The sequence below is a fragment of the Chamaea fasciata genome, unplaced genomic scaffold (genome assembly GCF_029207755.1).
Source record: "Chamaea fasciata isolate MVZ Bird 193981 ecotype frontalis unplaced genomic scaffold, bChaFas1.0.hap1 SCAF_11, whole genome shotgun sequence".
In the NCBI taxonomy this organism is placed as follows: Eukaryota; Metazoa; Chordata; class Aves; order Passeriformes; family Sylviidae; genus Chamaea; species Chamaea fasciata.
Genome location: NW_027094096.1, coordinates 10,990,924 through 11,005,927, shown reverse-complemented (window position 1 = coordinate 11,005,927; position 15,004 = coordinate 10,990,924). Strand labels below are relative to the sequence as shown.

The window sequence follows — 15,004 nt, the reverse complement described above, 5'->3', positions numbered from 1 at the left end:
GATTTCATATTTATTATCTGTACTTCTGAAATTTATTAAACATTTCACTTAAGCAGTTCTGTTTTCCATATCTGTTTCAAAGCCAGGTTGGTTGGGGTTGAGTGTGTCTTTGAGCAACTTGGTCTAGTGGAAGGTGTCCCTGCCCACGTCAGGAGAGTGGAAACTGGATGATCTTTAAGGTCCCTTCCAACCCAAACCATTCTATGATTCTATGTTCCTTCACTAAGTGTGGTAGTCCTACTACATTTTCCTCTCTTCTTTACCATCATTTTGATGTTCTTTGTATGGATGTGCAAAACAAGGTGCATGTACATCAACCATTAATTGTAATTAGCAGTAATACAGCACTATGCACTTGCATATTCATGAAACATTTTTGCCTACTCTTGTACCATTTTGGGGAATGCTGTAGAGTGAGGAAGTCTTTGAGATTTGCAGATGTCTCAGATATCTGAGATTTGCATCATCTCTGAAAGACATTTTGACCATTTATTCCTAGTCATAACAACACAAAACGTTCAGATGTTCACAGGAACACCCAATCATCTTTTTGAAACTGCTCTATTAAATGTACGTTTGACAAAAAAAGAAATCACTGTAGTAGGACATAGAGCCAAAACATTACTATTTTTCAGATATGCATGACAAATTTTTATGTGAGCATTTTGATTTGCGTTCCCTAAACACAGCTGTGTAACAATTCTTATTCGTAAATGAAATACAATTCATATGTGAGTCAACAGTTGAAGTGACTCTGTACACTGACCACTCTACAGCTCTGATTTACCTGCCATAGTAAATTTGTCATTCTCAATTTCCCATTTGCCTACTTTGAATGTTTACAGAGTTATCACTGGCTTTGTGCCTGACCAATGACGCTGCAAGGATATTGAACTACTATTTTAATCTTGACACTGTAATTGACAATTTCACTGCCAATTGGACCACTTACTTGAACACATCTCCACTGGCACACTCTAATCAGATGGCTTGATCAGTTGGTGCATCGCTGTCTGCTCCCCCACAAGTCTGAGGCTGTAGCTCCTAAAAGATTTGTAATGTTTCTCTGCCCTGGGTACCTAATGATGCTGTCTGCTGACACCTCCATATTTAAATCGATTTTTGGTACAGAGTTTATCCCCTTGCAAACCAAGCTCCTTCAAAAACAGTGTATGTTTTGATTAAATTTTATTATCCAAAAGACATAGAAAGAGTCAAGTATTTGTACTAGACCATCCTACTCATAAAATCTCTGCCTACACGTAAGTGTTTTGCCTTGGCTTGTGGGCATGTGGCCAGGGGAGAAGACAGTTACAGTTTGAATCACTGTACCTGAAGTTTGGTTAAGAAATTAAAAATATTTTGTGCTCTGTTGAGATGTTCTCCATCATTAGTTTTCCAGTGGTTTGACTAGGTTATTTTTGAGGGCTAGAAAAAATAATCATTATGAGGCTTAGATTTTTAGGTAAATCAAAATACTTCAGGAGGGGTATCATGAAAACCTGGTATGCTGAAATGCATTGGATACAAACAAATTTAATCAAGGGGTTGGGTTTTTAAATTTATATGTGTAGAAATTAATTATATGTTTAATGAATCTGAATTGATTGCACCTCATGAATATTAAGACTTGGGAAAGAACTAAATTTAACAGAACCTGTGATGCGACTTTTAATCTGTAGAACAGATTCCTATACAAAGTCAACTCCCACTTGCATGAGCCGCCACTTCTGAGAATAGGTGTAGCTCTTTCTCCTTGGATGCTCACATCCCTTTGCTGGCAGTATCAGTCTCAGAGAAACTGCCATGTGCAATGTCTTTCTTGTCACTTTTGTACATCACTTGTGTAGCCACAAAGGTGGATGAAATCCCTCTCATAGAGCCTTGTAAGTATATCCAGCACATTCCATACCTGGGCACTATTTAGAGAGTGTCTGTTTTTTCAGGGAGTTTCAACCCGGATTATAAATTTTTTCCTTGATACAACGAAAGTGTAAAAAATAAGAGAGTTTTCAGTTTAAAGGCAGGGAGCAAGAAAATTTCAGGAGCATGGAAATGTAAATGCAGGTGCTTACAGGTAAAATTATTACTTTATTTTGGGGGTATATATGAAGTCATGGAAGCAAAACTATAGAAATGCTGTTGTAAATTTAAAAACAGAAATTAAAAATAGTATTTTAGTCTCTATTTTTCCTGTGGCATATTTGCTTTTTACTCATACAGTATTCTAAATTTCATCTGCTGCTTTTACATTTAATATACATTTTGTAGTGCATAATCTTTGAATAATGCTAGAAATTTAAGAAAGCTAAAACACTATTAAACAAGTGCCTGGGTTTATTTGCAGTGGTAGGTCTATGAGCAATACTCTATGGCTAATGTACTATAGCAGCCACAGGACTGTAGCTATTGTATATCACATTTGAATGTTCCAGCAGCTCTAGGAGGGCTTTGGCTGGAAGCTGTCTGCACCTGACAGCACAGAAAGAATAAACAGCGCAATTCAAAAGCCTTTACAGACTTAGGACTGCAATACTTCTCAGTTAAGGCTGACACCTCCCGGAATAGAGCAACCACAAGATCATGGGAACATAATTCATACTTTTCATTTACGTACAGTTGTACGGCTATGATTACTTAATGTACTTAGCATGCACACTGCAGTGGGTTTATTCTGAAGACTAAAAGCTTCTTTTATGATTCATTTTTTGGCAAAGGATGTTCCCTGTAGCCTGATACTTGGAGCAAGACTGCCAGGGTGTAACACAGCTGAACTCAGCATCCAGAAGGTTTGTTACAATTGATCCATTTCTATTGTTTTGATGTTTATCCAACTGGGTGGATGCCGCTAGAATCAAGTGACAGTGTCATAAGCTTGAAGCCCTTTGCGGTTCTTGAGTTCCCCGGTTCAATTCTCAACAAAATTGCAGCTGAATGGTGCATTCCAGTTCAGCAGGAGTGAAGTTAGGCTGCACGTGGGCTCGTTGCTAACTGAAAATTACTGACCAGTTATCCACATCCCTGTGGGGGGGTGCAAGTGTCACTGTCACTAAGCACACCCAGTGAAGCTTGGGTTTCAGATATACTTGGAAGCTGTGCACTGCAGGACAAGGCTGTTCACCCATTTGTCTCTTGGATTTGCAGGGGCTTTACAACCCCCTTTGTGTTTTTCCCCTCTAGGTGGAAAAATCGGGAGACAAGGAAGGAATAAAACAGTCTTCAACTAATGGAAGCTACCTACCATCAATTGAAGAGAAATGCAATAAACAACTTGTTAGTACTTCTCCAGCAGATGAAATGTGGCAGGTTTTATATTTTAATGCCAAAATTAAATCATCAGATTTTCTATTTGCTTTTTTATAAGTTACTTTGTTGTTTTTTGCTGGAGTGGGATTAAAAAAAATAGGAATGGGTAAATCTAATTATGATTCCATATACAGACAGAAATTTTTCTGTCAAAGATCCTAACACAATAAAAAGCTGCAATTCCTGACTCGGAAAGGTGTGAGATTGCTTCATGGTAAAAAAAAAAAGGAATTGAAAAAGCAAAAAAAGTTTATTAAAAAAAACAACAAAAAAGCACACAGAAAGGATAAACACAAATAGGATTCAATAGAAATACTACAGTTAGCACAAGAATCACTGAGCATATTTCTGATATTGAGCATAGAAACCAGTATGTTCAATATCTTTTTTCTCCCCAAGGGGTTGATTATAAAAAAAATCAACCAGAATAAGAGGAACTAAAAAGAAATCCCTCAAGTCATAGCTCTGTGGATGAAGCCTGTGGGGTTTTGTAGCAATGGAACCATGGATGACCAGAGGAAGGGTGAGTTACAGAAGTAATACAAAACTTTAAAGAGGCCTGAACTGGGAGCAAAGAGCCACCCACAGAACTCCACACACTGGTCTTCACTTCTTTATTTTGCTCCCCTGCTTTGAATTCAGCCCTTGGACTCCAGGCTTTTCTGCACCAAGTTCTTTACAGCTCTGTTTCCTAACACCAGTTCCCAGGGTAGGCTTGGGGAACCTCACCTTCCAGCACTTTTAACACAGACCCATTCATCATGTCTGTACCATTTTTTGGTACCTGATTTAGCCTATGAACTCTCTGAGCCCAAACAGCCCATACCAGTGCTAGCAGGTATGAGACAGAGCTCTGCACCTCTGCCCAGGAGTTAGGGGAATGCCGGGGGAACAAGCTGGGAAACTACTTCTCCTGGGAGAATACATTATGTTCTCAATGTCAGGAATCCACCTGAAGGAAATCTAGGCTAATTAATTTTGCTCCTTTAGATACCTTGCTCCTTCAGAGCTTTGCCCACAGGGAACTGACAGTTCCCAGATTTGTAGAGCCGCAAGCAGATTTTTTAAGTTCTAGCAGGTGTTGAAACCAGAAGATAACAGCCTTACACATATGAACACCATTTAAAAAACCCGGTATCTCTTATATCCTCTCTCAAGGGCAACAAAAATACTTTGCATTTAAGTTTAAATTAAAGTTAGTGCTTGTATTTCTATGACTAGAAGGTATTAAAAGGCAAGGTGTACATTTATCCATGAGACTCTGGTGCTGACAGTGAGAGGACTTCACCTGCACACCCTACATGGTCACATCCCTGAAGTCCACATGGGCCAGGTAATAGTGCATAAAAAGCTGAGCAGTCTTCCCTAGCCCACCTGCACCCTTGAGGGCTCATTATTTTATCAGGAATCAGGAAAACCTCCATCAAGAGCTCCTGCATCAGGAAAATCTCATTATGCTGGAAGCCGTAGGATACTATAGGCAAACACAAAAAGGGGAGGAAACTGCAAGTTTCTCTTCTAGAGAAAGCCCTTTAAGTTGAGAGCAGACTGTGTTACCACAATGAATCCTCCTTGGTGGGTAAGCTAGAAGCTTGCCCAGTAAGCTGTGTAAGGATCCTCCTGAATAAATGGGCAAACTGGCAAAAGGAGTCCTCTCAAGTCTGATTAAGATGAAGCTAAGTCTTCATGCTAAACAAAAACTTGATATATAGCAGGTCTCTGTGGGTGGGGAAGGAATTATATCCTATGGAGGTCATAGCTACCCCTAGGGCAAGCATAGTGAGCAAGGTGGAAAATGGCTTAAACAGATGTCAACACACCTGTGCAATTGTTTCAGCTGGAGGCTCTTAAATAAAGGAATTAATTTCAAGGGCAAGTCACATTTTCAATTAAAAAGAAATAAACATATCACAGAGAGTTCTGATTTTATAATTTTTTTTTTTAATCTCCAATTATCTTTTTTTTTCTACAAACAGACTTCGTTTAACAATAGTTCAATAGTTAATGCTAACTACAGCTTAAAGGAAACATTTTGTCACAAGACAATAACAAAATAAACAGAATAAATAACCTGCTTTACACGCGCTGAAGAAAACAAAAACAACATGCAATAAACTTAATAAAATTCACACACTGTACAACAGCTCAAGGTAGACCTTGCTAAACAGTACTCATACACATATTAGTAAAAATACCAGTAACATACACATATTAGTAAAAAAAGAAACTTTTAAAAAATGCTTAACTCAAGCAAAACAGAAGAGCAATGTGAATCAACTCAAGAAGTTCATCAGTCCCAAAGAAGTCGGAGTTGGAGGTGAGTGAGCACACAACAGTGCACAAACCGTCTCAGCTGAGAGCCTCAACCCAGTGCTTCTTCAGCCATGTCTGTGTTAACTCCTTGCTGGAAACCATGTCAGGCTGACATCTTCTTGAGCTTGTGGCTGTTAAAAGAAAGAGAGAACACATATAAATAGTGACCTCAATTTTAGTTTTCTCTTCTTCCCTGAGAGTATAGCTCAGGTGGAAGAAGGGACATATGACCTGACTGTCCCTGAGAAGACTCCAGAAGGGAATAGCTAAGTCTGTCAGGAAATGAAAAGACAAATGTGTTCACCAGTGCTGTCAAAAGAGGCATTCAGGAGATGTAAGAGACAGGCTTTCATGCATGCCCTGGATTCATCAGCCTGGTGTTAATTAGAAGTTTCGATTCCTACCTCAGGAAAAGGAGATGTCTCTTCACCCAGCCTTCCTTAGGATTTACACAGGCCTTCAGCCCACTGGCAGTGTGGAAACTGGAAAAGAAATAATGATAAAGAAATCAGAAATCCCTGCAGTAATTACTATGGAGAGTGCATTTACTCTATATAATGACCAATAGAAACTGCTTTTGTAAACACCAATTAGATATGGAATGCTCTAAATTCCTCCAGTATTAAATGAAGGAAAAGAAAGTTAAATGTAATAGCTACTTCAGTCTCAGGGATCGTTTTTTGCACCATAAAATTGTGTTCAATTTATTTGATCTATTTAGGCAAAGACCTTTGCTGGATGCCAGAAACAATTTGTAAAATTAAGGAGAGTAGCTGCTGTCAAGCTAAGATGACAGATCAAAATCTGTTTCTTACAAGGCCAAAACCTTGTAAGAAAAAAAATCTGATCCCTGTGAATTAGAAGAAATCTTGTCACTTATGTGTCTGTTCACAGGTTTTGGCAAGGGAACACTGTGTTGGCCAGAGTGGCCCTTAGCTGGAGCTGTCTTTGTTTGCACAGCTGATTCCTAAAGAGGCAGATTTATTATTTACATTGTATGATAGCCCTTGGTTTAGCAGTCCCTATCAACTAGAGCTTGTGTGTTTTGTCTACAGGTGTGATTTACAATATATTCAGTTAATTTAGCTTTTTGAAAAGGCAGGAAAAATCACACTTAAAAGATTCAAATCTTTTTTTAGCCCAGAGAGGCATCCCAAGGTAAATAGATGTCAGAAAAACCAGCAGAAATTCAGAAAGTAACTTACATGATGGCAGGGATGTCGCAGACCTCACTGGAGAGCTGTTCAGTGTAACCCTTCAGGGCCCACCGAGGGAGACGCGCTTTGGTGTAGGACAGGCAGCAATCCTGGTTGCTTTGTGCTGGAATGAAGGACAAAACAAAGTAAATGAAACCCATTTGGCCCACACTGCCCTGCTGTCTATGGCAGTCCCTGTTCAACCCCAACCATGCAGCTCCCTCATGACAGAGGAGCGGGATGAGACAGCCCATTTTGCTGAAACCATTCCCTTCCAGCTCAGCCTCATCCTGCTGCCAGCTGTGAGCAGCACTGGAGCCCTTCCCAGAGCAGAATACTCAAGGTCACTCACCTTCAGAGGTGCCCCACAGGAGCAGTGCCAGGAGCCCCAGCAGGGAGACCAGGACCATACTCTTGCTGCTGCAGCCAGTCATTCCCTCTCCACACACAGCTGTGCTCCAGTGAGTGCCTGCCTGCTGCTCTGCCAGCCCTGGCGCACCTCCACCTGCTTATAAAGGGGTGGCAGGAGCCGCGGAAATTCACACAGGGGCGGGTTCCACTGTCATCAGCGGGTTTCTCCACAGCAAATTCCATCGTGCCCCATTTGGCCCCAGCATTCCTTCCGGGTGCTACAATCAGAGATAACAGTGTGCTGGGGAATATTTTCTTCTTTTTTTTTTTTTTTGTAAGTCGCTTAAAGGATTCAGTCCAAAAAGAAACGGAAATAAAAGGCTATGAGGTAATGGTTCTGTGGGTGAAGCATGCGTTGTTTTAGGGGTAGGAGTGTGGGTTGTGAAATGAGGAAAATCAAATGTAGGTAACTTTAAATGTTACATAGAGAAACTGTGTGTCTACTGTGCTCTGGGTTAATAAACCTAACCTGGGGGCAGAGGGAGGTGGGCTGAGCCAAAAAGATTCATTTCAGTGCAGCAAGCTCACAGGAGCTGCATCACAAGCTGCACCAACACCAAAGCACTCCATTAATATTTCCTGGTTGACCAACTCAGTAACATCAGGATTTGCAGATTGCTATTTTCTGAGCTCTGGACTGTAGTATTGGCAAGGACCATTGAGTATTCATGAAAATGGGTTTATTTCGTTTCCTTAACCATATTTTCCCTGCCATGACTTCCTGACAGTTTATTACACATCTCAACTATTTCATCTGAAACAGAGTGAGCTTGAAACTAACTTGAAATGGGGCCAATATTCTCCAAATCTGTGCTTTCTAGAGTGCATTAATGTGCTCCATAAACAATAGCTGTAGTTTGTTGCTTTCCCCAACAGTATCAGAGTACTGTGACTCCTAAACATTCAACAAAAATACACAAAATCTTAAAATTGCCTCTCACAGCTCTAGAGAAACCACCAGGGAGAGGCTCTGTCAGCACTCCAAGGACACTGCTTGAGCTGCTGCTGAAGGATGGTACTTTCCCATTCTGTTTAGGGATCTGTGTGAAACGACTGTGATGGCTGCAGGCCATGTCCTGGCCAGCTGGTGTACACAGGAGCTGCTGCCAGCTCCAGGTGCTTATAGAGTAACCTGAGCTTTGGGTGGCTTCTCTTAAGGTGGAGCTCATGGACAGTCATAGGCAATGCATAATTACATGCCTTCTATCCTCCACAGAGTGCCAGTACCTCTCTCAAAGGGTGAGTTCCTATTATTTCTTTGTAGAAATGGAAACAGCTTGAACTCTAGAACAGATTGTTACTCAGAGAAATTAATTTCTCTACGTAATAGTGAGAATTGAGGGAATCTCATGTGGCTGAGGTATGTATGTGCAACCTTGAAGTGTGCGTGGCATCATATATACTGGATGTGCTTCTCTGCAGAGCCACAGCCACTGGCCAAAGGATGAGGAGGAGGCAACAAAGAACCTGTGCCCTCATGTATGCAGCTTTTTGGAACTGTTATAGGGATCATGGTGAAATGCCACAAGAGTACAAAAAGATCAGTGCTCTCAGTATGCAGCTGTCTCTGCACTGCTTTAAAGACTCTGTCAGCATTAGGCAGTGCCTCAAACTAGCTGAATAGAATGATAGGGTTTGGTTTTTTTTTTTAATTGCAGATTTTATGGATCCCAAATCTATTACACCTATACCCAACTTTGGCATTTCATATGCCAGTTCCTGGGCCATGCTGTTATCCAGATGGAGGTGGCTTTGCATCTCATGTCTTCCTTGTGGCTCTACAGCTCTGCTTCTTCAGTTCAGTGCTTTTTGGACAGAATCTTCTCATCTGAGCTTTGACACCCTGTAGTCCTTCCCTCAGGCAGTTTTCATCACACCAGTGGTTCCCACAACTGACCATGGCTGGCGATGTGCCCGTCACAGCTGGACTCATGCTCATGATGTTCCTTTTATCTCATGTTTTGCTTAATTTAGGAAATTAGGTTAAGATTTAGATTTAGAACAAGAGCCACGAGGACAGCCCCAACTTCAGGACTGCTGTCACTTTGTTTTGTACTTGGTGTATACAAAGTACCTTCTGTTTATTTGCACAAAGTAGTTAAAACAATCTAAAAAGTTTTAACACAAACAGCTGAAGAAAGCTCTGCTGGTTGTGATATGACACGTAACTGTATCTTAGCAGTCTTTACCTTCACAAATCTCTAATGCAAATGGAAGGCAAAAAATATATAAAAACAGGGAGGTGTTTATATGTTCCAGGGAGGTGTTTTTCATTATTCCTTGGGAATGAGGGGACAGTGACTGTTGTCTACCGTGACCCAACCAAACTTTCAACCTGGTTTCCTTCAGCACCTGTGTGACCAAGTGGGGCCATGTGGGCTGGCCAGAGACTGCCACACAGCCAAGAGATGAGGCTGCCAGGCCCAGGGTGGCCAGTGGCACCTCCAAACCTCCTCCTGGGTCAGTTGCAGGTGCCATATAAATGTGCTTAGTGTCTTAATACTACTGCAGTTCAAAGGCTTTACATTGAGGGGGCCACCAGGTCAAGGGAGGCCATCATTTCCCTGGGACCTGTGTAGAGAGGGCTGTGCCCAGAGTCTCCTCAGGGGGCACAGCCAAAGCATGAGAGGCATCAGCCACAAGCTGTGAAAAGGGAAATTCCCATCAGACATAGGGAAGTCCCTTCTCCACAGCAAGGGGCTGAGGCACTGGGACAGGTTTCCCAGGAAGGGATGTGAAAGCCTAGTTTGAATACCCTTGCAGATACTCAAGCTGGATGTGGCCCTTCCCTGAGCATGACTGGGTTCCTTCCCAAGCCACAGTCAACTCTACATTATTTTTTCTGGGTTTTTCACATTTAGCTGTTTGGTTTTATTTTAGTTCCCTGACTGGTTTTCCTGACTTGACTTTGATGTAAGGTTCTCAGCTTCCCTCCCTCCTGTTGTCCCTCCTCAGATCCCCTCACAACAACTTCAGTCATAGTAAGGTAGAGCAGCAAAACACAGACTGACAAAGTGTTCATCCTCTCATAAACTTCCTCTCCCATTGTTCCAGGGGCCAGAGAAAACAGGCTCAAACCCCTCCTGTGTGTATAACAAAAGGTGAGGCAAAGACAGCCTAGGTGCCGGTGCTGCAGAGCCATCCAGTCAGACCTGTGGAAGAAGAAATGCATCAGGGAAAACTGAGCCTTTTCCCAGGTGATACTGGGGAACTGACAGTTCTGAGCAGTTTGGGAATGTTAAAGAGCTGGGGAGTCAAACTGCTCTCAGACACTATCTGCAAAGCTACAGCCAGAGGCAGCTTTCTCTGGTCACCAAGCTGCTGCATCCTGAAAATATGCTTCCTCTCTTATATCCCCAAGGACTTTTACTCACAGAAATACCTGCTGAAAGTCTGAAGTGTGGAAGAGGACTTAATAATTCAACCTTGATAAACATCTCCATACAGGGCAAAAAATTTGGAGGGGGAGGGGATGGGCTTACCACATCATTCTCCCCATCATGGAAAAGCACAGGAGCAGTCCACCTGGTTTCACGCAAGGGTTAAAATACTTCATGGACTTTTGAAGGGAAAGACAGAAGGAATTTTATCATTATTAACCACTTGATTATTGTCACTTTATGGGTTTAGGTCTAACATTAAACATGAAAGATTAAAACAAAGAAATTGAATGCCAGACACTGTCAATATCTTTACCTGTGCCCCACAATAAGACGAGAAACATACTGACGGTTGTTAATCATTGGTAACAACAGTTTCCATGATTTTCATCCTCACAAAGAGATATTGTTTTATTGCATATTAGTACCTTTTCTGAATTGATGTAAATAAAGCCTCACAGCAATACAGCTATTCATCCAGGAAACACAGAACCAGATAAAGGGAAATTCCCTTCTGTAATTCCCAAAGGTTTAGGACTCCTTTGATAAAGCAAAGGGCATGAGAAGGCAGTAGCTGAACGGAACATGGCCAAATACGGGGATTTGATCATTGCATAATCTCTGATGAGTAAATGCGTAATAAGTCCCAAGCACAAAAGTTCCCGAGATAACTTGCTCAATATCTCTGGAGCTTTAGAGGCTGTGATGCAATCCAGTCATTTCAGGCAGTTCAGTGCTTGCATGACTGGCAAAAAATTGTTATCTGAGAAGAAACCAGTTATCACTAATTATAGGTGGCACTTCATAAATTACAGACCTAGAAACACCATTGAATGACATTACTTTGATGCAATTATGGACGCGTGCCTGTTGAGAGAAATGAACTTCCCACCTATCAAAAGTGCAGATGATGGGGAGACCTGGTGCACCTGTCATGAGCATCCTGGAAGCCATCCCAGCAGTGCTGATTGCTTCCTGCTACCTACACATAGCAGATAAATATCTGGTGTTCTGAGGTCAGATTTCTCTCTGCAAAGTTAACTGTACTCTGTCTACAGTCCCTTGGGGTAGCCAACCACCTTTTCACAGAAATGAACCTCTCAAATGTGATGGCAAAGCCTTTAACTGGAAAGAAGAATGAAAAAATGGTCTTTCAATGGATTTGCATGCCAGGGTTTTAGTAGTGGGTAGACACCAGTGGTGGATTCTCTGCTAGAATCTTCCGATGCCAGCTGGCTCCAAGGAAGGACTCAGTGGACAAGGCTGGGCCCATCACTGGCAGTGGTATCATCTCTGGGATAATGTATTTAGGAAGGGGGGAAAAAACCCCATGCAACTGCAGCCAGAGAGAAGAATGAGTATATGGAGGATGGATATATGAAACCACTCTGCAGACCCCAAGGTCAGTGCAGAAGGAGGGGCAGGACCTGCTCCAGGTGCCAGAGCAGAGATTCCCCTGCAGCCCAAAGTGCAGCCCGTGGTGAGGCAACTGTGGCCCCGCAGCCCATGCGGGAGCAGAGATCCACCTGCAGCGCCTGAAGGGCCCCACGTCAGAACACGTGGATGTCCAGGGAGGCTGTGACCCTTTGGGAAGCCCACACAGCAGCAGGATCCTGGAAGGACCCGTGGCCCCATGGAGAGAGGAGCTCACGCTGGAGGAGGGAGACAGTGCGAGGAGTTTTCTCCCTGAGGAGGAAGGAGCAGCAGAGGTTACATGTGTTGAACTGACCAAAACCTCCATTTTCATCCCCTGAAGTGCTGGAGGATGGAGGTACAGAAAATAAGGAGTAAAGTTAAGCCCAGGAAGAAGGGAGGTATGGGGGGAAAGTGTTTTAAGATTTGATCTTACCTGTCATTATCCTACCTTGATTTGATGGCTAAAAAATTTAGCAGTGAATTTCCTCAAGTTTAATCTGTTTTGCCTGTGTTGGCAATTGGTGAGTAATCTCTCCATATCCTTATCTTCAGCTCTGAGCCCTTCCTTATTCACCTTGCTGAGGAGTGGAGTGATAGAACAGCTTTGGTGGGCACCTGGCATCCAGCCAGAGTCAACACACCATATAGTAAAAAGAGGAAATTTTAAAAAAAAGTTAAAAGCTGTCTGCCAAGCTGGGCTCTAAGTTCTATTATATTTGCTTTCTTACAGCCCTGTTTCTCTTCTAGTTTAAATTTCTATTTGCCTTTAGGCATAATAAACAAAACAGCAGAAACATTTTGATTAAGATGTTTCTGATCCTTAAAGTAGTCCAGAAGTGTGGATTTCTGAAAAACGTCTACAAAGGTGGGAAGAAAGGATTTTACACTACCTCCTTCAAGGGACTGAGACCACCAAGTGTCATTTGCAGACAAACAGAAACCTGATTACAAAAAGTAGCAATGTGATTAATTAATTAATGTAATTAATTAATGTAACGCAAGAATGTTAAACACATGTTAGACACAGATGTGTTTAACATCCCAAAATTTTCACCAAGAAAAGCTATCAGCAACTTTTCAGCACTAGAGTGATCATACAACTACGCTGAAACTGAGCCTGACCCTCATCACTTCTATGCAAGTCAGTGCTTCTCCACTTCTCCCAGCTGGGCTGAGAATTGCCCCAAGACGATAGATCCCAAAGAAGATTTGGAAAAGGAAAATTGCTGGAGCCAAAATCCACAGCCTGAACATGAAAATACCTTCCAATACTAAAAATTGAGGGCTTGCACTTTAAAAATACTTAATTCAGAAAGAGGAGAAAAAGATACTATGTCTTGGCAACCATGATAGAGGAATATGTGACATTTTCTGAATCTCGAAAGTAAAAGACAAGAATAGAAGCAGGGGGGAGAAAAACCTGTGACTTAAAATTTTCATTAAAATGCAGTTTTAGGTTGGCCGAAACTATTCATTAATTCAGTTGAAACATGGTTTAAAATTGTATAAAATTAAAAAACAACTATTTAGAAAATGGGAAGCTGCTTTTTTGTGTTCTATTTGCTTCCTCAGGAAGATCTAAAACAAATAATCCAAACTTTATAAAGAAAAGAGAAAAAAAGAACTAAATAACATGAAGTGGTGAAGTTTAAGTTGTCCAAGAGAACTCATGAAGGCTTTACTGTCATACTTGACATACAGAACATGTGATTACTTGGACTACTCAGTACATTATTAACACAGCCAGGATTTTGTCACGTAGTACCGGAAGACCAGCTTAAAAATACCCAGAAATACCTGTTTATTTGTGATTGCCAAACACAAACCAATCAAGATTGATTTACACAGCTGTTAATTAAAGCTGTGGAGTGGCTGTGTCAGGAAGCCTGTCAGAGCAGCTCTGGACACAGGTCCTCTCAAGGCAAGTGCTGCAATCAGTGCAGGTTTTCAGAACTACACGGTTACGTTATAGGGACTTTCCTGTCAGGAGCTTTAAAGCACAGTTGCCCAAACCAGCTTCCTTGTACTTCCCTCTTTCCAAGAGGCCTGCTCTTTTCCCAAGGAAACCACATCACCACATCCCTTCCATCTTGACTCTTACAGGTTCTTTTGCATAACACAGCTGAGATCACTGACTTTCTTACTCTCTTATACCCTTTTCTGGACCTTGGTTATCGCCTCTTGATTTCTGCGAGAGGCATTTGGAGGCCCTAGAAAGGGCAGTCTTGCCCAGCTCCTGTTAAGGAAGACATCTGCCAGGGTAATTTTTCCTCTCTCTCTGCAGGGTTCCCTTGGCTGCTTCAAGCATTCTCTTGCTTGTCCCCATTTTCAGAGTCTTTCTTTATTGCTAGCCCAGACAACTCCAGCCAGCCCCAAAAGTGCCCTGCTGCTTGGGCTCTTGGTGAGGGCTTTGAGGAGGCTGTTTCCAACCACTCCAACCTGCTCACAGCTATCAGGGGCTCCTGTAAACAAGGCAAAAAACAGAGACAGAAAAACTGTTTTAAGCCAGAAAAGATGTTTTAAGTCAAGCAATCTGGGCTTGACAGAAATCTGCTATTCCAAAGTGACCTGTGTTTTACAAGAACATGTCCTCAGCCTTCCTCACATCAAAGACCTTTTTCTATTCATGTTTGGACCCAACCTAGGACATCGAGGGATGTGGGAACCAGGGCCAGATCTCCAGGATACAACACATACTCTGTAACTGCTCTGCCTTTGAAAGAATTCACAGGAAGATGAAGGCACATGGAGAAAAACTTGGAACACATTAAGAAAATATTCTTCATTAAAAGGATAAAACCTAACACACTCTTGATGGAAGAAACCCACCAACCAACCAACCAACCAACACAAAACCCCCTGAGGACTTTAATAACTCTATGATCAAAACTCTTGGGAGCTGGCAAGAATTCAAGGTATTAGAAGAACTCAGGACATTTTAAGTGCAAGAATTCTTACATTTAAGCAAACACTAGCAGCATA

The 15,004-nt window shown here is 41.9% G+C and overlaps 1 protein-coding gene across 2 annotated transcripts; it reads right to left on the bottom strand.

Moving 5' to 3' along the window:
* Nucleotides 1-5,258: 5,258 nt before the first annotated feature.
* Nucleotides 5,259-10,753, bottom strand: CCL20 (C-C motif chemokine ligand 20). 2 transcript variants are annotated; one of them, XM_066193819.1, is made up of 5 exons: nt 10,709-10,753; nt 7,168-7,508; nt 6,825-6,939; nt 6,024-6,101; nt 5,259-5,750 (listed from the first exon to the last, which is right to left on the bottom strand). In XM_066193819.1, exons 2-5 carry the CDS (start codon nt 7,247-7,249, stop codon nt 5,723-5,725), a joined length of 303 nt encoding a protein of 100 aa, XP_066049916.1. In that variant the 5' UTR covers nt 7,250-7,508; nt 10,709-10,753; the 3' UTR covers nt 5,259-5,722. The 2 variants fall into 2 exon arrangements, with proteins under 2 accessions (XP_066049916.1, XP_066049915.1); XM_066193818.1 differs by lacking the exon at nt 10,709-10,753 and having other exon boundaries at nt 7,168-8,242.
* Nucleotides 10,754-15,004: the final 4,251 nt, after the last annotated feature.